Source organism: Strix aluco, chromosome 21 (genome assembly GCF_031877795.1).
Source record: "Strix aluco isolate bStrAlu1 chromosome 21, bStrAlu1.hap1, whole genome shotgun sequence".
Classification (NCBI taxonomy): Eukaryota; Metazoa; Chordata; class Aves; order Strigiformes; family Strigidae; genus Strix; species Strix aluco.
The window spans coordinates 6,443,272-6,466,723 of record NC_133951.1 but is presented as its reverse complement, the minus strand read 5'-3'; the positions used below and the strand labels follow the sequence as shown (position 1 = coordinate 6,466,723).

Sequence of the window (23,452 nt, the reverse complement as noted above, 5' to 3'; positions counted from 1 at the left end):
CACACCACGACATGAGGCTTGTTCCGCGGTGCTGAGCCAGGGGAGCGGTGGCCTGCGTGGGCACAGAGACACGAGTGATGCACAGCAGCGCCGCAGCTCAGGGAGAAGCACGCAGACATTCTCCTGCTCGGCATTTCGGGGAGTTTAAAGCTTGGCCGTCCCACTGTGACGCCCCTCCCGTGGAGCACGCCTGAAACGCGAAGGCGGCCTTACCTGGAGCTGCGTGTGCTCGCTGCCTTGTCCGGCACGGCGGCTGCCTGTGGCTGTGCTCCTGGGGAGGCTGCTGGCGGGCTGCAACCAAAAAGCATCCAATGTGGGAGAGCCAAGGAGGCGAGGAAAGACAAGATCCTCTCCCCCAATACCAGTTCCTGCCTGGCAGGGGAAAGCCTCTGTCCCACTCAGCTGTGGCAGGATTCAGCCTTTGGGCTGCAGGGGGAGCAAAGACACCTCAAAACCTCCCTCACCGCTGTTTCTCCTTGCTGCATCCACCCCTTCCCCTGGGCAGCACCAGCCCCAGCCAACACAGCCCTGCCCACGCCACAGGGCTCTCTGTCTGCAATTCGTTTCAGAGTCCCCTTCAGTGGCACAAGTCTGGACCTGGCTCCGTGTCGACTCAGCTGGAGGAGGTGCTTTGCCTCAACTAGGAGGAAGGAAGGGGAATGAAGGCAGCAACGAGGAGCACAGGGAGGAGCTCGTGGGGGTGTGCTGATCCAGGACAGCTCCGCGGGACCCACGGCACTGTGTGTCCTCTTGGCTACAACCGGCAGGAGAGCCCAGAGGTGGGAGGGGACTGCGCGCTGGATCACTGGGACACAGCCCCACGTTATTACCCCAACCCGAGACAAGACAGTGCTTAAAATTCATTTCTCAGATCCGAGCCCAGGGTTTCTGAGAGCTCCTGCTGGAGCAGCTACACGCGGAGCAGATGGGAGCGCTGCGGCCATCAACCACGCCTTTACCTGACAGGAGAGCCGGGATTCAGCCCTTCGCCTGGGACTTCGGAGGGCTTGGCGGTCCTCTCCTGGGCCTTCGCCTGCGCTTGGGCTTTTTTCCGAGCCAAGGCAGCACTCAGCCAGTCCTCCTCCTCCTCCACCGGGTCAGTTTTAGCGGCTGCCTCCTCTGCAGCCAGGAGCTGTCTGGCGGGGCCGGGCTGCCCAGCTGCGGCAGGGCTGGGGGAGCTCCCTGCAGGACTGGCCTTTGCTGGAGACGACAGCTCCAAATCAAAAAATTCTTCACGTTTCAAGCCCAGCCAGCCACTTCTATTTCTGCGGCCCCATGCGGGGTTCTGGCTGGCTGACAGAGGCGCTTTGGAGAGGGGCTCTGCTTTAAGTTTGTTGTTCTTCTCAGCTGAAAACCTGCTGTGAGGAGAAGCAGTCGCATCCCTGTCTGCGAAGGGACACCGGGGACCCTGCCCGCTCTGCTGCAGGGGCAGCGTGCCCGCTGGCTGCAGCTACAGACACGCAGAGAGCACAATACCTCAGAGGCTGCCTTCTCGCCGGCCGGCCCTTGGCTGTGGAGGCCACCGTGGGCTGGTATGCTCCAAACACAAAATCGTCCTTGTGCCGACCCTCTTCCTTCTCTGTTCAGACAAGCGGCCTTGAGTCAGCGCCCAGAGGAGCAGCCAACGGCAAAGACTCCAGCCCTCCTCCTCCTCCCCCCCTGCAATTCCCACTGACAGTGCTGCCTCTGGGAAAACACCGCTGGAAACGTCTTGCCCAGAAACCGGCGAGCAAGGGGCCTCCTAGAGTGGCTGTGAAAAACTTTTGTTGGGAATCAGCCCACGGCCAAAGGCAGCCAAGTTACAGCTCCTGTGCAAATGCTGCCAGGCTGCCGCGAGGGCAGAAGGGCATTTCCCCTGTAAGGGCAGTAGAAATCAATCTTGCTCGCCCAGGCCAACGCTGCCACCTCTGCAGCCCTTCCCAGCGTCCCTGGCTCTGCTCACCCAGCTGCTTTTGGTACTCCTTCGCCAGTTTGACCTCCCGGCGCTCTCCCAGGGTTCTGGTCATGGAGCCTCGTCCCAGCAACTCATCCAGCTTGGCGCGGGCTGGCCGGACCTCCTCTCTGTTGGGGACACAGCGGCAGATGGGTTTCTCCCGCAGGCAGGGCTGGTCCTCCTCACACAGCCTTGCCAGCCTGCTCTGCCTCTTCTCTGCCACACAAGGCTGCTCCTGCCCCTTTTGGGGACCCACAGGCACAAGCTCAGCATCCCCCACCCACCATGGTGGCACCATCTCAAGACACAAGCCATCCCCCTCCTTTACTCCCGCCGCCCCTTCACCGCCCTTACTCTTCTGCCTTCTTGCCCTGCCTGCCAGCTCTTCCTGGGCCACTGCCAAGTCCCAGGGCAGCCATCAGGTCGTCACTGTCCTCTTCAAAGGTGAGCTCCTTCCGCTTCCACACTGGGGTCGCGGTGCACAGGGGCGTCTGGGCTGCAGGTGGCTCTGTGGGCGGGATCACACATGGTACGAGGTTTGAGCTGGGCTTGGGGCTTGTCTCTTTTTTTTTTCCTCCCTCCCAACAAGAGATCAGAGCAGCCCTGCCTGCTCTTATCTCTCAGGACCGTTTACAGAGCCACTTTTAAATAGCTCTTTTCAGTGACCAAATCTCACAGCAAGTGACAAAGTGGCAACGTGCTACTGCCTGGTCCGTGGCCACTGATGGGACATTGCTGGGTGTCACTGACACTGGGGTTTCCAGCTCTGGTGGACACGAGCATCTTCTTCAGCTTTGCAAGTTTCCATTCAGACAATTGCTCCCCACCTTCGCCCAAAGTCCCTCTTCCACCAACGCACCTTAGTCCTTGCCCCAACCCACCAGCTGCTACTCGTGTCCAGAGGGGATTTTTCAGGGTGAAAGGAGATTTGAGGGGACTACCAGACCCATTGGCATCCCTGCTGCAGCAGCAAGAGAGACGAGTGACTGTAACACGGTCACAGTGCAGCTGGACCCCACCCAGAGGTGCAACTGTGCTTTGGGGTGGACCAGCGACGCCCTCAGCCACCCAAATCCTGACCCAGAACACCGGTTCTCGTCTGGCCGTGTGCAGAACAGGCTGGATGAGGTCCAAGGGAAGAGCTGAGGCTCCATTCCCAGAAAGGAAACGTCAGTTCTGTAACCTGTAGCACCTTTCACAGTTGTCTTCCCTGGCCCAGAACTGGGTCTCGACGCTCCCAGCAGATCCGCTTCCAGGTCGTCCAAACCCTGGAAAGCAACAGCACGGCGACGGGAGCAGGGCGAGTGCTACTCCTGCCTCAGCGCTGCTTCTCCCTTCGGAGGTTGGTGCTGGAGGCCACGGCTGCAGCCCACACGGGGCTCAGACTAAGGGTATTTCTGCACTGACCTTCAGGCTCTGCAGCAGACCTTGAGGCTCTCCGCCGGAGGCACTGGAGCCCTGCACGCCAAGGAGGGCGGAGATCAGAGACAAGGAGACTTTGGAAACTCCTCACCCCTCGCTTCCATGCTCCACCCCCCGGTTTTCCTCATTGTTTGGAATGGGAGAATACACGCCCAGCTCCTCCTGGTGTGCCCCTCACTGGAAACCCCCCGTGCCTTGATTCCTTTGCTGACATCCTACTGCCTCTGGGAGAAGCGTCAGCAACACCCAGGCTGGTGCTTTGGGTGAGGGTCCTTCCTGTGACGCTTCCTCCCAAGAGCGCCCAGCAGGGCTGGGCTGCAGCACGACGTGCCCCCCTGGCTTTGCTCCAGCCCACCCAGGGCACCCTCAAGCCCTTCTCCCACCAGCCACCCGCTCCCCTGGCCCAGCTCCCCCACAGCCACACCACAGAGGGGTCACCTCTTCAGCTAGACCTCACGGTTCCCCCCGATATCCCACTGCTGACTTGCCTGGGGTGACACCAGGGGCAAGCCTGGCCCAGCTCAGTCCCAGCCCTCAGGATACCCAGGCTCTCTCCCAAAATTCGGGCTCACCTCTGCAGCTTCCACGCCCTCTGCAGGGAATCTGTCAAAGAAATCCTCCGCTACACGGGACCTGTGACACGAGCCCGGGGGTCAGCAACAGCACCCGGGAGCGTTGGGGACAGCCAGGCCAGGTGGCAGCAGGCGGAGGGGACCACGCGGGCACACCGCGGCAGCCACGTCGTGCGACAGAAAAGGAGGCGAAAATAGCACCCGCATAAAAGATGGGAGTGCTGGGACTGCTGCAGTTAAGCGAGCAACTCTCCTAAGGCAGATGTACAGGAGATGTACCGGGCTGGGCGCACCCAGCTCTCGCTGGAAAGCTGCAGGCTCTGGGCTCCCAGTTCCCAAAGGCATCGCCAGTAACTCGCCTTCCCGGGCACTCGCTGTCGGGGCAGGGAGCGAGGGGGAGAAGCCGAGGACCTGGGGCAGGTCACAAGGACCTGGGGAGCACAGGGAGATCTCCAAGAGCAAGAGGCTGTGTCTGAAAGGCACTCACTTCTGGCTGGCCGGCGAGCTGGTGCCCCGGGCTCTCCCACTGCGGCCCTTGGCCAGCCAGGAAGTTCTTGTAGAATTCACAGGGCTTTCGTCTGGAAACAAGACAGGGAGACGTGAGGATGATGGACACGGGCATATTCCTGACCTGGGCACCCCAAAGGGGGATTTGCTGTCTCCCCAAGGGACACAGAGGCTTTTAATCAGAGGCAAACTTCACTGGGCCTCCCCAAGCTGACGTCCAGCCTATTCAATGGCCTCTGACTCTGGGAAACCCTGCTTGCTGCTTCCTCCCCCTCAGAGATCACTGGCTGTTGCACCAGCACCTCCCGCTCCCAGCAGGGGACTAAGAGCACAAGGATGCTGCCCTTTCAGCTGCAGAAAAGGTTCCTTTTACCGTCCTCGAATCCCAGGAGGTCACTAAGCAGATCATCGACAGACTCTGAAACCAGACAAACTAAAGGTGTTGAGGCAGGGGAGCTCACCACGCAGGTGCAGAAAAGCTCCCAGTTTCAGTATGCCTTGCTCTTCTGAAAGCCCCCAAGCATACAGGTTTGGGCTCAAGCACCACCAGCCTAAGGCCTTCCTAGAGAGAACTGCCAGGACCTGACCCAGTACTGGGCGGAGAAAAGATTGCGCTTCACCTAGCCACAAAGGAGATCTCTCTACCGAGGAGCCAGCGGCTTCCTGTTCAGTCTCTGGCCACAAGCAGCCCTTCCTCTGGGAGCTCTCGCCCCACAGTGGCTCAGAGGCCCTGGGCAACCCCAAAAGCGCCGCTTCAATTACCAGGGGCTGCAAGAGGCCCCCAAACAGGCACCTGGGCGTCAGGTGAGGCGGAGAACTGAACTAACGACATCTATTCTGCTCTGGACTGGGGAAAGCCCGCAGGAAAGGGCTGTAGCACCCCGGTAAGCAAAGCCCCTCGGATGGCAGAGGCAGGTCAACGTCTCTGCTTCAGGGATGAGACGACGCACCCAACTGCAGCTCTCAGCCAAGGACCAGGAACCACCGCCGCAGCCAGGACCCCCACCTGATCCCGCTGCCCCCCGCCTCCGGCCCCGCGTTCCCGCAGAACAAAGCGCCTACGGACAGCGAAGGGAACGCGCCCCAGGCTACGTACCGCCGAAACTTCTCCGGGGTTTTGTAGCCTACGGAGAGACACAAATTCCCTCATGAGAAAAGGGCGCGGGGCTGGCCGGGTCCTGCTCCAACCCCGCCGGAGCCAGGGGCACGGTTCTCCAGAGCACCCCACAAGCAACACCGAAGCCCCCCCGCCCCCCTCCCGGCCCCGCCGCTCGGGAAACGGCCCCTGAACCGCCGGAACCCCGAGACATTCCCAACTGCAGCGGCAGCGGCGAGCACAGCCCCTCCCGCCCCCCGCGGGGTCCCTCCTGCCCCCCCCAGAGGGGCCGGAGCAGCACAGCCGCATTGCCCGGGCCCGCCTCAGCACCCCCCGCACTCACCACCGCGCCGCCCCGGCCTTCCCCTGCTCTCCCGCCGCCTTCCCGGCTCCTCCCGCTCTCCGCCGCTCCCCGCAGGGACACAAGGGTCTCCTCAGCGGCCGGCCCGGCCCGCGGCACCCCCCGTTACCTCTGGCCCACGCGATCTCCTGCTCCTGCCGGGGCCCCTCTCCGCCTCCGCGCTGCTCCGCCTCGCCCGGCCGCTCGGAACAAGGCTCTGGCGCTGCAAAAGAGCCCCGCAGGGAGCGAGTCCCGCCTGTTACTGATTACTTGTAATTTAGTGGGAAATAACCACTTCTCAAGTTTTAGTGGTCAGTAAAAACTTAATAGCAAGCGGCAAGTGAGCAAAACAGCGCTGGGTGTGCCGGGAGTCTCTGCTCTACCAGCACACACACCTCACAGGACAGAGCTGAGTCCCTTTATAGTGTAGGCTTCATCCATATTCATGATGGGCGTACCCTGAGGGGTCTGCAAAGTTGTAAACAAGGTTCGCGGGCTTTTCTCCGGTTTTCGCGGGCTTTTCTCAGGTTTCCATCAGAGAAGGGGGGATGACTCAGCACAGGTGTTTTTGGAGTGGCTTGAAGATGGGGGCCATTTTAGCTCCCTTCTAACAACTGATTTTAACAATAGAAACTATATACATATATCTTATTTCTTATTTACAGAAGAGAATTACAAAACTGTTCGGCCACAACATCCTGACTACAACTTCTTTTTCCCCTTGAGATTTGAATAACAAATACCATATATGTTTTATTACAATTCCCCCCTTTTAACTAATTTTGTTTTTCAAATCTCCTTAACACATCAGAAACTTGTTAAATATACATGGTTCGAAAGTTAACCCAATTAATAATAACACTAGGGGCCTCATAAAATGGGGGCTTAACATCAAAATTGCGATTCCTCCCACAGCCCAAATGACTACTATAGTGAGGAGAGTTGGTGGGTTCATCTTCCAATTACTAGCTAATTGTACAAACGTGTCCCCTTTCTGTCTTGCGACAGGATTTGCATGCTCAGATCTTTTCCTTCCCCATGCTTTCCAGTTCTCCTTGCCACAACAATCACCTGAACTGGTTGCTTCGAGGCCTTTCTTATTTTCCCCTCTCCATACGTCTCTGCCTCCTCCGCCTACTCTATTCCTTAGAGCAGCGGGGCTTTCCATCTTCTCGGCAGCAGTCGTATTCTTTGGGGTTAGGGTCTCGTTGTCGACACCTAAACGCCTCCCAGTTCCGGGCTTTCACTTGTGGGATCGTACGGGGCACTTGGAGTATTTGGAATTTGCAAAGAGTTTGTACTATATTCACGTTATGGGGCTTAGGTTCATTGGTATGCACACACCCTTTTTCAGGATTTATCCCTTTTATAAATATAGTCCACCACTCATGGGACTCCTTTACAATTTTTCCTGTTGATACCCCCACTCGTAAGGTTTGACTGGTTAATTTTCTTTCTCTTATATAGCACTGGTCACAGTATTCCTCTGGGGAATAGCCGTGGACGCAGTGCGCCCACCAACTTTCCTCACCAATAGTGCATTTAAAACTCACAAAAGGGTAACAAACACAGTTAGGGGTTTTACAAAACTCATTTAGTCCTTCTTCTTTCGCAACACTAGCTTCAGATCTCCTGATGTTTCAGCTACTTCCCAGTGATCAGGCGTTAAGGGTCCTTTCACTCTGGTAGCATGAGTCCATCCCTTTTCAGCAGTCCGGACAGCAGTCTCTGTTGTGAGTATAACAAGAAACGGTCCCTCCCAACGAGGGGTAAGAGAGGATTCTTTCCAAGTTTTTATTAACACCTTGTCTCCGGGTCTTATGGAGTGCATACCAATTTCTAATGGAGGTCTCTGTACTACCATCCCTTTTTTGCGTAGTTCTGTTATAAATGCCGAGGCAGAGCCGAAAATATCTTTTATAAATTTATTTGCAATAAGAACAAGTAAAAAAAAAATTGGCACGCCGGGGGGCAGGGGGGGCTTCCTGCTCCGGGTAGCACCGGGTGGTGCTACGTCACTCTCTTTTATAGTCCCATCTTCACACACGCAGCAGGGTCCCTCAAACTTTCCCGGGCTTTCTGGTGTGGCTGGGGCTCCTGGCAGGGATTCCTCCAACCATATTTCACCTGCACAATCCGGTGTTGCTGGGGACTTCTGACAGGGGTCCCGCCAGTAATTTTCCACCTGCTTAGCATCTGTCACTGAGGAAAAAAAACCTCCAAACCCCTTTTAACAATCAAACTATGACAAATCTCCTTTAACTTATGTACATGGTAAACTCTTAACAAAGTCATCATATTTTAACACGAATCACCACCATATTCTTCACAATCCCTCACCTTTTGTTTTATTAAATTGATTCGTGTTTCGGTTTCAAAACGTGCTAGGGTCTGTTGTATGGGATTTGGGTGTTCTGTTTTCTTTATTTTAACTATCATTAGTGGGTGTATCTTTCCTCCTTTGGCTAATTCAGGATCCATTGGTATTGCAGAGATTTGCATCCCTTGAACGACTGAATGAATCAATCTAATAAAACATGGATGGTATCATACATGGTATAAACATTAGGGCAGCAAATGCACACAACAGGTAAAATAAAAGCTGTTTTACCCACGGGGCTCCAGGTAACCAGGACCATAGATCGCCATTCCAGCCACTCCATGTTTGGACAGGGACATGAGCCAGTTTTCTGATATCTGTGGTCAATTGAAGGACCACTTCTCCTACATCATCTATTTCTAGGCAACAATTGGAGACATTTGATTTTCCACATACCCCTCCCTCTTCAGCGAGCAGGTAGTCCAGGACCACGCGATGTTGGAGGATCGCAGTGCGCATCTGTTGAGCTAAAAGATCTATGGCATTAGCAGTTTTATTCGTAATGATTTCTAAAACTGCTTGCAGTCTAATGATACGATTTACATTATAAATTGGTTCTCTTGCCCCTGATATTGGTTCATTAGGGTTCCAGGAGGCAGGTCCATAGTGTTTAATTATTCTCTCATGAGGCCACTCATTTTCCCCCCACGTTTGTGTTCCACCTATTTTGAAATCAATGGATCGCTTTCGACGGGTAATACTCTTATTTCCTAATTTATCATATAATTTTATTCCTAATTGGGGGCCATCCGCCTCTGGAAGAAGGAAAAATAGAGGTCGGATAATCCCTATATAGCAAATTCCTGACCAGTTCATTGGTAATTGTTTGTAGGCAGTATGTCCGCATATCCAATAGTGGCCTTTTTTTGCCTTTGTACCTTTGGCAAATGGTCCCTCTGCAGTCCTTGGGGTTTGAAAATAAGTCGTATTTTTGTCACCCAAAGCGCTGAAAACCTCGTTTAAATTATTATTTATCCGTATAGTACAATACCAGGACCCAGTGTCATTTTTCCATTCGCAAGTTTGATTATAAAAATCGTTTCCTCGTAGTTTGGCATATTCAGTTTCATTTTTGTCTGACCAGAACCCTTTGAATCCTTTGCTGCATCCTTGTTCATTAAGCCACAACCATATATAGATACCTCTATCTTTGTTAATTAATTTATGTGTAAGCGTCCATTGACACTTACTCTCTCCCACATTAACTCCTCCTTTCTGAGTTCGGTTCAGACAAAATTTACCCTTGTTAGGAAATTGAACTGGCCATTTTTCACTATCTTCCCAGGTAGTATTATTAACATCACTATAGTTACTTACAATTTGTGATGGGGAAAGTGGCACAGAAACCCACAGCCAACTTGACAATCCCAAAGGTCCCCCACAAACCCAGCAATGACTTAAATTGAAAGTTTTACTTATAGTTTTTGCTAACAGAACAAACTCATTCTCTTCAAAGGGGTCATATAAGCTGGTAGCGTTTTGACCCTTTTTAGCCATCACGAGGCCAACACACAAAATGAGGGGAAAAAGCCAGTCGCCATAGTGAGGTCCGGTATGGCACGTTTTTCTGTTTATCCCTGGGCCCATTGGGTTGCTGCCAACGGTCGGGTTTGTGTCTTCTTAACAGCAAAAATGGAGGCCAACCCGGTCTTGCCCTCACTTGGACTTACTCTCAGCTTTTCCCTCACTCTCTTACTTCCCTTTTCTTTCGGTTTCTTTGTCCAACTATACAAACTGACTTATGTTTTCATGCAAAACAGTCTAAAACCGAAAAAAACCTGTGAATGTTACAACCTTTTAACATATATACATACACGCAGGGTTCATGTGGATGATTCAAGATCTTTACTACTGTTGATGTCGCTCTGTCTGCCTCAGTAAGTCCAGTCCTATTTTAACTCCGTCGCATTCGGAGCTTCAAATCTCCAGGCGTTGACTTGATCTTCCAATCTGATTCACCTGTGACTGGTCCTTTCACCCTGGAAATATGAGTCCATCCTCTTTCAGCAGTTCTTACAGCTGTCTCCGTAGTCAACAATACCAGGAATGGTCCTTCCCATCTAGGAGATAAGCTTTCCTCCTTCCAGGTTTTAATCATTACTTTACCAAATATAGTCAGGGGATAGTTGGTTAAGTAGCATATAGGGGTTTGCTACCACAGGGAGACGAGCCACAGTTCACTGATTCACAGCCCTTAAATCTTGCACCAATCTGTAAGATCCGTCTGATTTTAAAACTGGTAAAATAGGTGTGTTATGTGGAGACATGCAAGGTTCCAATGTGCCTTTACTTAGTAATTCGTCTATTATTGGTTTCAACCCCTCTCGACCCTTTAGGGGAATGGGGTATTGTTTTATCCGAATTGGTGTCTCCGGATCAATTAAATTAATTTTAATAGGTTTTATTTCAAGTTTTTCAGTCTCTCCTTTTGTATACCAAACTTTGGGATCTATCTGTTTGTTCATCTTTTTCCGCTAATGTATAAATTTTTAGTTTTCTTGTATTATTATTAATTTTAACTCCGTAATTAAATCTCTTCCCAGAAGGTTATTTTCAGCCTCTGGTAGCAACAATAAATCCCCTATAACGATACGGGGTTGGGATTCTATTTCTACATCCCCGACAATTGGTACTTTAAATGGTTCCTCTTTAGCTCCTGTTACTAGAGCAGTTTCTTTTTTCACTTTACATCCCCTCAGAATGTTTTTCACAGTTGATTTTTCGGCACCCACATCTACTAAAAACTCAAACTCCTCTCCCTGGGGACCTAATTTCATCAAGGGCTCCTCTGATGTCTTTGTCCCCAGGAAATAGAGCCCCTGACACCCCTATTCTTCTTTAAACATCCTTTCATCCCGCTCTCGCTTTCTACAATTCCGTTGTAAATGTCCCTTCTTTCCACAATAATAGCAGGCTAATGTGTTTTCCCTAATTACTGTCCCTCTCTTTTCACCACCTAATGCTCCAGGTGATTCATTAGGGCGAGATCTCGGAGGCTTCTCCTCTCTCCGCTGAGTTTCTCTGACTGCTGCAACAAATATTTTTGCATTCACTCTCTGCTTTTCTTCGTCCCTTCTAACATATACCTTCTGTGCTTCTCTCAACAGCTCCTGCAGACCCTGATCTTGCCAGTCATCTAACTTTTTTAATTTCTCTCTGGTATCACCCCACGATTTGGCCACGAACTGAGTTTTCAGCAAAGCCTCTCCCACCGGGGAGGTCGGGTCTACCCCCGAACGTATTTGTAAAATCTGTTGCTCGCTCTCTGCTTTATTCCCCGGCCGGGCTCCTCTAGCACCGCGGTCAGACCGCAGCGCTCGGCGCAGCCCCCGCGGGGGTGCAGCCGCCGTCGGGCCCCCTCCCTGCGGTGCCGCGGGGGGGCCGGGTCCTGGTGCGGGGTCGTGCCGCGGTCCTAGGGGCCGCCCGCCGCCGCCGCCAACGCCTTCCCAAACCTCTGCCCCACTATTTGTTGTTTGTTTCTGTTTTTCTTGGTTGCTGGTTCTGCTAGTTGATGGAGGGGAAGGAGCGGTAAGCTTTGGTTCCTCATCCTCTGAGCTTCCCTCATGAGGAGGAGGAAGATTTTCTAAAGGTTCCCGTTCTTTTTCTTTGAAAGTTTTCTTATTAGTGTTTTTATTTTTTTAGTAATAACATTTTTGATGTTATTCGGGAACCTCTCCACACCTGAGCATAGTTACATTCTTCTTGATTATAGGGTTTTTTATTACTTAGGTATGAATTTAACGCCTGACATGTCCAATGGTCAGTAGTTCCAAATTTTGGCCAAAATAAATCATCAGATTTGATAGGTTCTTCGGTCCATTCGACCATGCGATACTGAATCATTTTTTCTTTACTTTTCCATTTTGTTTCTGACCAATTAGCCCAATTTCTTAGCATATAACCCAGGAGACTGTCCTGAGAAGTGTCAGGCAAATCGCTCCCTCTCTGGGAACCTCTCCGTGGGTTCCCCGAGCTGCGGGATTTACTCCCTTTCTGGCCCATAACCCTGGGATAAAACCTATCCCAAATCTCTTGCCGGCAACCCTGGGATAAAACTAATCCCGTATCAACCCTAGGATAATGCCTATCCTGAAAACCCTTGCCTGAGTCCTTTCAAACCTTTTTTTTTCTTTCGCTTCGCCCCTTCGCCGGCCAGGCCTCTTGCGAGACTCTGGAATCGCGGCTAGAAGGGCTCCGCACTCGCTTCGTGACACTGTCACGTCTCAGTCACCCCGCACTCACTCAGGCAGAAAATCACCCCTCCCGCACCAAGCGTCGCTCACAGTCCGAGGTCTTCGCCTGGATCCTTCGTGGGAAATCTCCGGGGAGCGTTGTCTGGGGATTTCGCTTTTCTTTTGCTTGTTCTTATTGCCTTCTGTTCGTGATAGTGTCGGTCCGAGGAAGCAAAGGAATTCGGGAGCCACCTAAAAGGTGGGGCGCGCCTCCCCTGGAAACCAATACTCCACGGGTCCCGAAGTATCACGTCGAGGTCACCAAATTGTTATAAATGCCGAGGCAGAGCCAAAAATATCTTTTATAAATTTATTTGCAATAAGAACAAGTAAAAAAAAATTGGCACGCCGGGGGGCAGGGGGGGCTTCCTGCTCCGGGTAGCACCGGGTGGTGCTACGTCACTCTCTTTTATAGTCCCATCTTCACACACGCAGCAGGGTCCCTCAAACTTTCCCGGGCTTTCTGGTGTGGCTGGGGCTCCTGGCAGGGATTCCTCCAACCATATTTCACCTGCACAATCCGGTGTTGCTGGGGACTTCTGACAGGGGTCCCGCCAGTGATTTTCCACCTGCTTAGCATCTGTCACTGAGGGAAAAAAACCTCCAAACTCCTTTTAACAATCAAACTATGACAAATCTCCTTTAACTCATGTACATGGTAAACTCTTAACAAAGTCATCATATTTTAACACGAATCACCACCATATTCTTCACAGTTCTTTTCTCCTATTCATGAGGTTTATTAAGTATGGTTGCAAATTGTCTTTTTCCAATGCTGGGTGATCAGTGGGAAATTCCATTTCATAGGACATACCATATAGCATTTCAAACAGGGATATTCCAGTATCAGTTCGGGGCTGGGTCTGGATATTCAGAAGTGCTAGGGGTAAGCACTTAACCCAAGACATCTTTGTTTCTAACATCAATTTGGTAAGTTGTTTCTTGAATTCCCCATTCATTCTTTCTACTTTTCCTGAGCTTTGTGGATGCCAGGGAGTGTGGAATTCCCACTTGGTCCCCAGGGAAGTCAATGTCTCTCTGATTACTTTAGACACAAAGTGGGGACCCCTGTCCGAATCGATTACTTCTGTATTTCCATACCTAGGGATGATGTTTTCTAAGAGTATTTTTACCACAGTATTTGCCGTAGCTCGAGTGGTGGGAAAGGCCTCCACATGATGAGTGAGATGATCTACCAATACTAGGAGGTATTTGTACTGTCCTACTTTTGGTAGTTCTGTAAAATTGATTTGAATTCTTCCAAATGGTCTGTATGCCAAATCTCATCCCCCTTGAATCTTTTCTCTTAATTGGTGTTTATTAATTTTCTGGCACGTTAAACAGCTTTTTATTATTCCCTTAGCAACATTATAAATCCCTATGCACATGTATTTTACCAACGCTTGTACTCCCCAGTGAGTAGTATGGGGGTTTGTTACTACAGGAAATCTGGTTACAGTTCTTTTGTTGATTTCTTGCACTAATCTATAATTCCCATCTGCCTTCTTAACAGGCAATATTGGAGTATTCCCCTGATTAAGGAGTCTCTCTATTTCAGGCTTTAAGCCTCTCCTGTCTTCTTGCGGCAAGGGATACTGTTTGATTCTAGTCGGGATCTCTGGGTTCCTAATGGTGACTTCGAAGGGGGTGATATCCAATCTACCCACTGTCTCTGGGGTATACCATACTTCTGGGTTAATCTTTTCTTCATCCGCCACTGTGAGGGGGCATAATCTGACTTTGAGTTCTTTTTCTTCTACTTTCAGATTAATTCTCAATTCTATAATCAGATCCCGTCCAAGTAAATTATAATCTGGTAATTAATAAAAATGTTCTAATCACTTATTTGCATTTTGATTCAACAATCACATCATGAAGAACCGGGGCCTCAAATGGTTCACCTTTAGCCCCTATTACACTGATTTTTTCTGATGATACTTCACAGCCTGGAGGCAGAGCCTGAATGGTAGATCTTTCGGTTCCTGAGTCCACAAGGAACTCTCTCTCTTGTCGCTGAGGACCCACTTTAAGTTTTATCAAGGGCTCTTTGTTCTTTGGGTCCCCAGCACATAGAGCCCCTGACCCCACTAATCTTCAGAAAACATTTTCTCATCTTGGATTCTCCTCTGGCAAACCTTCTTCACATGCCCCTTCCTTTTGCAATAAAAACATTCCACTTCCTTCATATTAAAGTAGGCAGAACCATTCAATGAATGAAAATCTCTGATCCCAAAGAAACCATGGCCTCCAGGTAAACATCACATAAAACATCCATGTTCTGCACAGCTTTATTACATGCAGGCACCGGGGAATGCACAGAACAGTTTTCAGGCTAAAATAATGCAGTTTGCTGCATGTTTGAGCTGTTACACACTCTGCATTGCCTCCTCTCAACCTGAAACTCCTACTGGGTCTAGACATTTAGAGCAAGGGTAGTTTAAATCTACCTAGACTGTTGCACATGTACTTCCAGATGCAATCAAATAAAGCATCTGGGCAGCTATACCACACACGCGCTGCGCGGTGTTTACATAGCACATCACAAATTACAAAACTGGCAAGCTCTGGGCCACGGCCTGTTGAGGAGAAAGTCTGCAAAGGGCACAGCAGCATCCTCCTCCTTTGGAAAAGACACAACATTTATGAGCTGCCTAGTCAGTGTGCTACAATTATGTTAGTTCCCCGTCTTTTGGCTAAGAAGTACAAACCAGATTAGCAGCTCCAAAAGAATGTGGTCCGGGGGCAAATTAGCTTGAACTTGGCTCCCCAGCCCATATACCTGCCTGTATGCTAGAACCCTGATTCTGTTGTGGGTTGTTTTTTTTTTTTTTTTCTTCCCCAACTCCTGCCAATGATGTAAGAGAGCTGCCTGCTTGAAGAACAGGCAGCTAGATTAAGCTGCAGATCTGCTCACTTCCTTCCCTCTTGGACTATTGCTTTCACTCTGATAATATTTTACTCCGATTTTCTTTATTTAAATTGATTCATCACTGCTAAGAAGAAAGCTGCTGAAGCTAGCCAAGGGCTTGTATCTATCACAGTGATCTTTTGATCCTTGTCTACAGTCCTCAAAATACCAAGAGGACAGAAAGTTATAAGCTGTCACCTTCTGATCACCAAGTCAAGCAGGCAAAGGTATACTGAATAATAAACGAGTCAGGAAGAAGTGAAACAACATTGAAATAGATCATTATCTGGGTATTCAAATTGATAACGAGAACAATACCACCACTTCAAGTAGGAATCCACCTAAACTTTCTGAGCTTCTCTCAGCAATTAATCTATTCCTCTCCCTTGCCAGTCTTCGATCTTTTCTAGCTTCTTCCTAATATCTGCCCAAGACTTAGCCACAAACTGAGTCTTTAATAATGCCTGCCCCACAGGGGTGGCAGGATCTACTCCCGAGTACAACTGTAAACTTTTTCTCGTCCTTCTTCTGTTGTTCACTAAGAGCCTTATTAATATTCTGCCCTCGGGGAACTGACTCTCTAATTCCTTGAATTATGATCATTCTTAAATCTGCCATGTGGGTTCGGTGGCCTGGGTCTTGATTATTCCAGTTGGGTTTTACCAACAGCCACTTCTGATCTGCTGTGGGACCCACTTGATGTTGCTGGTCCCAAAGTCTCATACCTGCCCTCCTCATCATATCTCGTTCCTCCATAGTAAATAGAATTCCTAGGATAGATTGTAATTCATCTCAGGTATATAAATTTGGGCCAAGAAACTGGTCCACCCGTTCGGCTACGCCAAGCGGGTCCTCTAATAGGTTCCCCATTTCTTTTTTAAAATCTCTCACATCTCCAGTGTTGAGGGGAACAGCAACATACCCCGCTCCCGGTTCCCCTTGTGCCCCCACTCCTGGCACAAGCATTTCTCTAAGGGGGTATAACCTCCCTTCCTTAACTTTGCTTCGGGTAACCCGCTGAGGGGGTCTGGGAGATTCGGGGTCAGAATCATTGGTTACAAGTATGAGCGGGTTAGAAAGGGGGGGGCTCAGCACAGAGCCCCCTTGAGACAGTTTACTGCAGCCTGTCTCTGAGCAGAAACCTAAACGCTAATTTGGCATTACGGAGCCTCACTAGGGCCGCTCGGTGCCCCCTGCCCCAGCCCCACCCCCCCCAGGGCAGCTGGGTGCTCAGGACGGGCCCTCCCGGCTGGGGAGGGGGCAGCTCTGCCCCCCCCGCTCCCCCACGCTGGGCCAGGCTCCGCGACACTGCTCCAGGGCTCGGCTTGGGCACACTGCTCGGGTCGGGCCGGTGGCGCCCCGGGAACAAGCCCTCTCCCAGCTGGAGCCAGCAGCGGGAGGAGTTCAGCTGCCTCCACCCCGAAGGCAACGGTGCCCCGGGGCGGGGGAAGCTCCTCAGCCCCGGGGAGTTGGGGGGGGCGGGGGGGAGGTGGATGTCATGACTTCTTGGGGAATTTTTCCAATTCTCTAACAGAACTCCTAAAGGACTATCTAGTGGGATATCCGGCAATTCTTCCTTGCCCCCACCCATGGATCCAGAGGGCTTGCTTTCCCTCTGTCCCATCTTCCAGAGTGCCTTCTTTCACACACACACACGCTCCCCTTATTCGTGACTCGCTCCCTCGCGGGCTACGAGAATTGCACGACTAAAGGGTCCGCACTCGGGTGATCTCTTCGAGACCTCTCACTCACTCGCACTCTGGGATTACCAATCCCAACCGAACGGATAACCGCACAAACGCAAATACTTACTCCTCCCCGGAGTCTTCGATCGGTCTTCGTGCACAAAATTTAAGGGGTTCTGCAGATTCTTTTGCTCACTCCCGAGTCCGAATTAAAAGGGGTTCGGATATCCAGCATTTTGGCCACGAGATCCTCAGACTGGGGCTATCCGAAGATAGGGCGCCTCCCCTATCCGGGGTTTCGCACCAAAAGATCTGGATCCGAGTCACAGCACCAAATTTGTTATTGATTACTTGTAATTTAGTGGGAAATAACCACTTCTCAAGTTTTAGTGATCAATAAAAATTTATTAGCAAGCGGCAAGTGAGCAAAACAGCGCTGGGTGTGCCGGGAGTCTCTGCTCTACCAAGACACACACCTCACAGGACAGAACTGAGTCCCTTTATAGTGTAGGCTTCATCCATATTCATGATGGGCGTACCCTGAGGGGTCTGCAAAGGTGTAAACAAGGTTCGCGGGCTTTTCTCCGGTTTTCGCGGGCTTTTCTCAGGTTTCCATCAGAGAAGGGGGGATGACTCAGCACAGGTGTTTTTGGAGTGGCTTGAAGATGGGGGCCATTTTAGCTCCCTTCTAACAACTGATTTTAACAATAGAAACTATATACATATATCTTATTTCTTATTTACAGAAGAGAATTACAAAACTGTTCGGCCACAACATCCTGACTACAACTTCTTTTTCCCCTTGAGATTTGAATAACAAATACCATATATGTTTTATTACACCGCCTGCCGCCGCCCCGGGGAGCCCCCACCTCTCCGCCGCCGGGCGCCCAACGGCCCAACCGCCGCCTCTCCGCACCCGCTGCGCGGCGCGCGCTGCCCGCCCGCGCGGCTCTTCACGAGACAGACCCCCCCCAGCCGCGGGCCGAGGAGCGCGGCAGGAGACGCTGCAGCGGCGCCGCAGGGAGACACACGCGAGAGGCTGGCGGGGCTCAGAGCAACGTCTGTGCCCGGGAAGGGGTTTGCAGGGGGACACCCACCATCGGGGATTTGATTTCGCTCCTTTCTTGCCCTTTGAGGGAACTTCCTGGTGTCCTCCCCTCTGCCACCAGAACCGTCCCGTCTCCACAGGGCTCCCTCCTCCAGCCCACCCTGTGCTGCCCAGGCAGCCTCATCAGCTCCACACTCTGCACCCCACAACCACAGTTCCGCTACTCGCGAGTGCTTGAGACGTTCCCCGGCTGGGAGGGCCTCCACTCCCCCCATCCCTTCTCTCTCTTCAGGCTGTTTGTTCTCACAGGCATCCTTTTTCCCGAGCTCTGCTGGAGGAGTTTCTGCCTGCTCCGCCTGGGACTTCCCTGAGCCAAGCAGCGCGCGGCTGCGAGGTGCCGTACTCACCCCAGCCAGCGCAAGTGCTCCGAGTCCGCATCTCTTCAACGTCCATCTGCAAACGCACACCACAGGGAAAGGTGACTTAGGGACACCCTGATGTTTGCACCAACCCCATGCCCGGATCCGCTCTGAAGGGAGGGGGCAGCTCGAGACCTCCCAGCACTCCTTTCCTACCAGAAAAGTAACTCAACCTTATAGGATTGAGCTTAAAAGGAGGAGCAAAGAACTCTACACATGGAATTCCAAGACTAAAAGGACTTCTTGCTCAGCTGCTTCGCGTCACTGTGCTTTGGTTTCTCAGGGCAAACAGTGTCAGCTAACCTACCCCCCAGGCAGACTGCCAAGGGAGAGAGGGCTTTGGGGGGTAAACAAAAGACGGGAGTCAGGGAATTCTTCCCTCTACACTCGGACACAGGTCCCGTTGCATCACTGTTCCATCTCTCAACCGCCAGAAATTTGGGGAGGCTACAATCTCTCCTGCATACGTAAGATGTCCCTGCTTTCCAGATATCACCTCACGTCAGCTTGTGCAGCCAAAAGAAACAGGAGCTGACCAAAAGCAGAGTGAAACAACCCAGCTCAAAGATTTTTTTTTAAAGAACCCGCTACTCACCTGGATTTGTCAGCAACAAAGTCCAGAGGGAGCCTTTATCTGCCTCGTATGACACTGCAGGGGGACTGGAAGCCTAGAAGAGCAACAGAAAGGGAATGTAAATCGCTCAAACAACAGCTTCCATTCAGACCAGATCACAATTTCCAAGGCAAAGAACGTGCACTTGTCACGGGCATGGCCAGGAAACCGGGCACAGCCACACCACCACCCAGTAAGCCAGCTCCACCCGGAGAGCCCCCAGGGGGCTTTAACAAACACCAGCCTGCTGACAGACAACGACCCTGTTGCAAAGCTCTGTCCTTGTCGTGTCCAAGAAACATATTTCCTTCATCACAGGGGAAATACCCTTGCAAAAGAAATCCCCAGAACAAGCAACGCCTGTTAGAAGCATCTGACAGAAACACACATGGGCTCGAGGCTGCTCCCAGCTCCCCTCACACACCTCTGACGGCGTCACCACGTTCCCATAGCAGACCGGCATGAGGTACTCGTCCTCTGGGCTGTACTCCACCCTCAAGGGAACCCAGGGGGTGAACGTGGCCCCCTTGAACAAGTCACGAAATATCCCGCAGTGCTCCGCCACACGCTGCTTGTGGAAAGGGCCGCTGGTCTTCTCCCACTCAGCTCTGACTTCGTCGAGGGGAGTCAGCACCGCAAGGAGAGAGAAACGCTGCAGGAGGCAGCTGGGGGCCCAGAGCGGCCGGGGCAGGGAGGGAGGTGGTGCGGCACAGACCAGTCCGGAGCCGCGCTGCTCTTTCCATCTCGGCACTCTGGCGGTTCTCCCTCAGGATCTTTTTTCTTTCCTTCCTCTCCTGTGCCCGCAGCAGCTTAGCACGCGGCAGGCTGATGTCGGTCTTTGGCTCTTCAGAGAGGGGTGAAAAAATCATGTATGGGAAAAACATGAATCTCCAAATACCCAAACACAAAACCCCTGCCAAACAGTAGGGAGCATGTGAAAGAGACACAAACTCCGAGATGTCAGAGACTCGATTCTACCACCTCTGCCCTCCCTCTGCACCTCCACCCTTCTGCTCCCTCCTCCCTCCCCAACCATCACACTCCCAGGCCCGCAGGTTTGCCAGCTGGGGAGCAGCTCTGGTCTCTGAGCCTGCTCAGCAGAGCAGCCAAATTTGCTATTATTTGCTGCAGCTCTAAAGCTCTGGGTCCTCATCTGCTTTCTCTGATACTACTGGGGTTCCAAGGACTCACGACTTTACTTTGCTCCACGTCTTTTAGCAGGTCCCGGCCAGCCGCCCTCCTTCCAAAAAACTAACATCCATTTCCCCTGAAGACATTTGCACTCTGCAAACTTCTGCACCGGGAAAGGGCCAACCTCATGCCAAAGCACCTCATCAGCTCCTTACAGGGCAGGCTTTGGGGCAAACCCAACCACAGCTGCCCCGACCTTCAGCAGCAAAACCTCGCGCGGAGCAGCTCCTCCCACCAGTACCTGGCGGGCGGCAGGTGTGCTGCCGGTACGTCTTTCACCAGCGGGGCTTCCTGCTCTCCTTCTCCGCCAGCCTGAAGTAGCGAGTGAAACTGCGGTATTTTTCCAGCGCTTCCAAGTTGTCCACGTCAATCTCCTCGCTGGGCATCGGCCCCAGCGGGGCCGCCCGCTTGCAGAGCGCAGCTGGAAGAGGACAGAGTTCCCGCTTTAGACAGAAAGCGAGAAACAAGACCAAGAGCGCCCGGGGCGGGCGGAGAGCGGGAGAGCGGGAGAGCGGGAGAGCGGGAGAGCGGGAGAGCGGGAGAGCGGGAGAGCGGGAGAGCGGGAGCGCGGTCCCTGGCCGCTGCCACCCCCCCCTCCCGGAGCCGTCCCCGCCAGCACGCTTGCGGAACCCAGGCGGCCGAGGGCTCCCCGCCCCGCCACACACACACTCCAAACGCCTCCCACTGCCCGCTCACGGGGAACCGGGGCTCCCCGGCCCGCGCCTCACCGGTCGTGCCGAACGTCCGCCCGCCCCGCAGCGCCGCGCTCAGCAAAGGCGCCGCCATGCTGCGCGCCGCCAGCAGTCCAAGGCCCCCGTTCCCATGGCGACAGGGGCTGCGCCGCGCACCGCCGGCCCTGCAAGGCCCCCGCTGCCAGAGCAACGGGGCTGCCTGGCACCGCGCCTGACTACAAACCCACCCACAGCCCCGCAGGGACCCGCTCTTCCCTCCGCCCTTGCCCCTCTGCCCCACGCCCAGAGCGGCCCTTGCTGCCACCCCCAGAGATGGAGGCCACACACACCGTGGCTCTTGGCACAGTCCACATCTGCTCGTAGCCGTGGTTAAGGATCGCGCCAGGGGCTACAGGTACCGCACCCAAGGGTTTGAAGCTCGGGCAAGTGGGACTTTGAAGCGTGGTCAAGAAAACCTGCGCTAGTGATGAGAAATTCATACAGGATAGACTGTGATCTCCAAACCCTAGGAAACAAGTGGAACACCCTGGAACATAAAGAGAAGGTCTGGGATTGTGCTGGGGATGAAATATTGGACAACCTAGCACAGTGAACAACCGATTAATTAACGTGGCAATAAAACTAACTTTTGAGTGTCCTGGAAGTGAACTACCTTCGTTATAATACTAAAAACCACACACACACACACACACACAGGTTCAGAAGACGCTGCCCGGGTTGAGACCCTTTCCCTGAGCACACGCAGTAGTAGAAGCATGCAGGATGTTAATCACTAACCAATCCGTATCCAATAGGCGTATTTGGAAAAGCCTCTGATTTTTGTGTATAAAAGCAGCACAAAAACCTGCTGTTGCTGTGCTTGATTTGTGGAAAGGTCCACCGAGCACCCAGGCCTCAAGAAGTACAGTAACTCTGGTGATCGTGTGAAGATCGGTTTATTGCTCAGCCATCCCTTGAGCATGGCCTGGGGACGCCACCCCTTCAGCCTGGCACAAAAGGAGCATTGTAGGACGCTTTTCTTCAGGGACTCCAGGAAGAGCTGCTCATTATCTAAGTAAGCGTGGTCCTGAGAAGAGAGGGATGGATGGAAGGGGTATCAGAGAGTGCCACAGAAGGGGGCTGACAGTCCCGGGTGTCACTCATGAGGGAGGGAAGCATCCCAAACCCTCCTTCCTGCAGTCAGCAGGGGGCAGCTACCATCCGTGGTACCCCCTGGGGTGTGGGGGCTCCCCCCGCCCAGAGCCCACAACCTCACACTCTCAGCAAGACCCACAGCGGAAGCCTCAAAGAGCAGCCCCACCTGGGGAAGGGCCCAGCAGGGAATCGTCGGGCTGACGGGAGAGGACGGTGTAAGAGTCGGTCAGAAGATCAGCATTGTCTCAACATTGTCATCAGGGACATGGACAGTGAGGTACCCGACAACAGCCTGTTTGGAGCGCAGCTGCCGACCCCTGGAATGGAATGTGGTGCAAAGGCTCCTGAATGCAGAACTGTGTGGCACAGCCAGTGCTGTGCTGTTCTCCTGAGTACTGACCCGTGTGGTGCAGGCAGTGCAGTGCTGTTCTTTGGTGCCTGAGCCGTGCAGTACAAAGAGTGTTGTGCTATTGTTCGGTACCTGGGCCTAGCCAGAGCAGTTAGTGATAATTGCATAGCCATTGTCAAAAAGATGGATCGTGACTGTTGCCATAACACCGATGAAGAAATCATGAACCTCAGATGAACTTTGCTTCATTATAATACCAAAACACACCTCCTGGTTGAAGGTTACCCACCTCCGAGACTGACCACACCTCGGATACTCCCCCCCCGCGCACGCGCGATGGCCTTGCTCGAGAGGGGTGGAGATATGATAATTGAATTCTGAGAAGGGCGGAGACCCCCGAGGCAGAGGTGGAGCAAGGTGTGTTACTAAGCATAAAAGATTACTTCTGGACAACGAAAATTGGAAGCTTCCCCACCAAGGACCACGACGATCGACGACGCAGCATCAGCTGGACCCGGGACCGTTAGGACGTCGTGAGATCAGCGGTGGTAGCTATAACCTCTCTCCCTCTTCTCTCTAAAACTTAACTTTACTTTTCTCCTTTCTTTCACCCATCTCTAACTATCGCGTGCCTCTTCACAGGCAACCCAATAAAGTTTCACTGTTTGATTACTGCTATCCCCTTTGGTGTTGGTCGCCTTAATTTTGCACTTTCGAGATCGTAGCAAACGAACCATCACGAGTCCACCGAGTGGACCGTGACAGACGGGGACATCATGATGCCAGAGGCCAACAGAGCTGGCTTCTCCCATCCACGGACAGGGCGAGGACAAGGACAACCCCATGGAGGACGTTCTCCATCAGCCTGAGACCAGCTGTGAGGAGGATCCACCCGTCCTTGCTTCTGCCATCACTCGTCTAGGTGCCC

At 52.5% G+C, this 23,452-nt stretch overlaps 2 protein-coding genes and 1 pseudogene across 2 annotated transcripts; all 3 read right to left on the bottom strand.

The window, feature by feature from the left end:
- Positions 1-209: 209 nt before the first annotated feature.
- Positions 210-5,266, bottom strand: LOC141932989 (fas-binding factor 1 homolog). The gene is made up of 10 exons (XM_074847235.1): positions 5,262-5,266; positions 4,415-4,606; positions 3,928-3,988; positions 3,341-3,391; positions 3,126-3,201; positions 2,288-2,441; positions 1,943-2,061; positions 1,477-1,579; positions 960-1,355; positions 210-291 (listed from the first exon to the last, which is right to left on the bottom strand). The coding sequence occupies exons 1-10, from the start codon at positions 5,264-5,266 to the stop codon at positions 210-212; spliced, it is 1,239 nt and encodes a 412-aa protein (XP_074703336.1).
- Positions 4,554-21,520, bottom strand: LOC141932988 (uncharacterized). Its single transcript, XM_074847234.1, has 5 exons — positions 21,371-21,520; positions 20,591-20,770; positions 18,176-18,287; positions 6,001-6,093; positions 4,554-5,558 (listed from the first exon to the last, which is right to left on the bottom strand). Exons 1-5 carry the CDS (start codon positions 21,518-21,520, stop codon positions 5,398-5,400), a joined length of 696 nt encoding a protein of 231 aa, XP_074703335.1. The 3' UTR covers positions 4,554-5,397.
- On the bottom strand, positions 18,530-20,311 carry LOC141933274 (large ribosomal subunit protein mL38-like; annotated as a pseudogene).
- Positions 21,521-23,452: the final 1,932 nt, after the last annotated feature.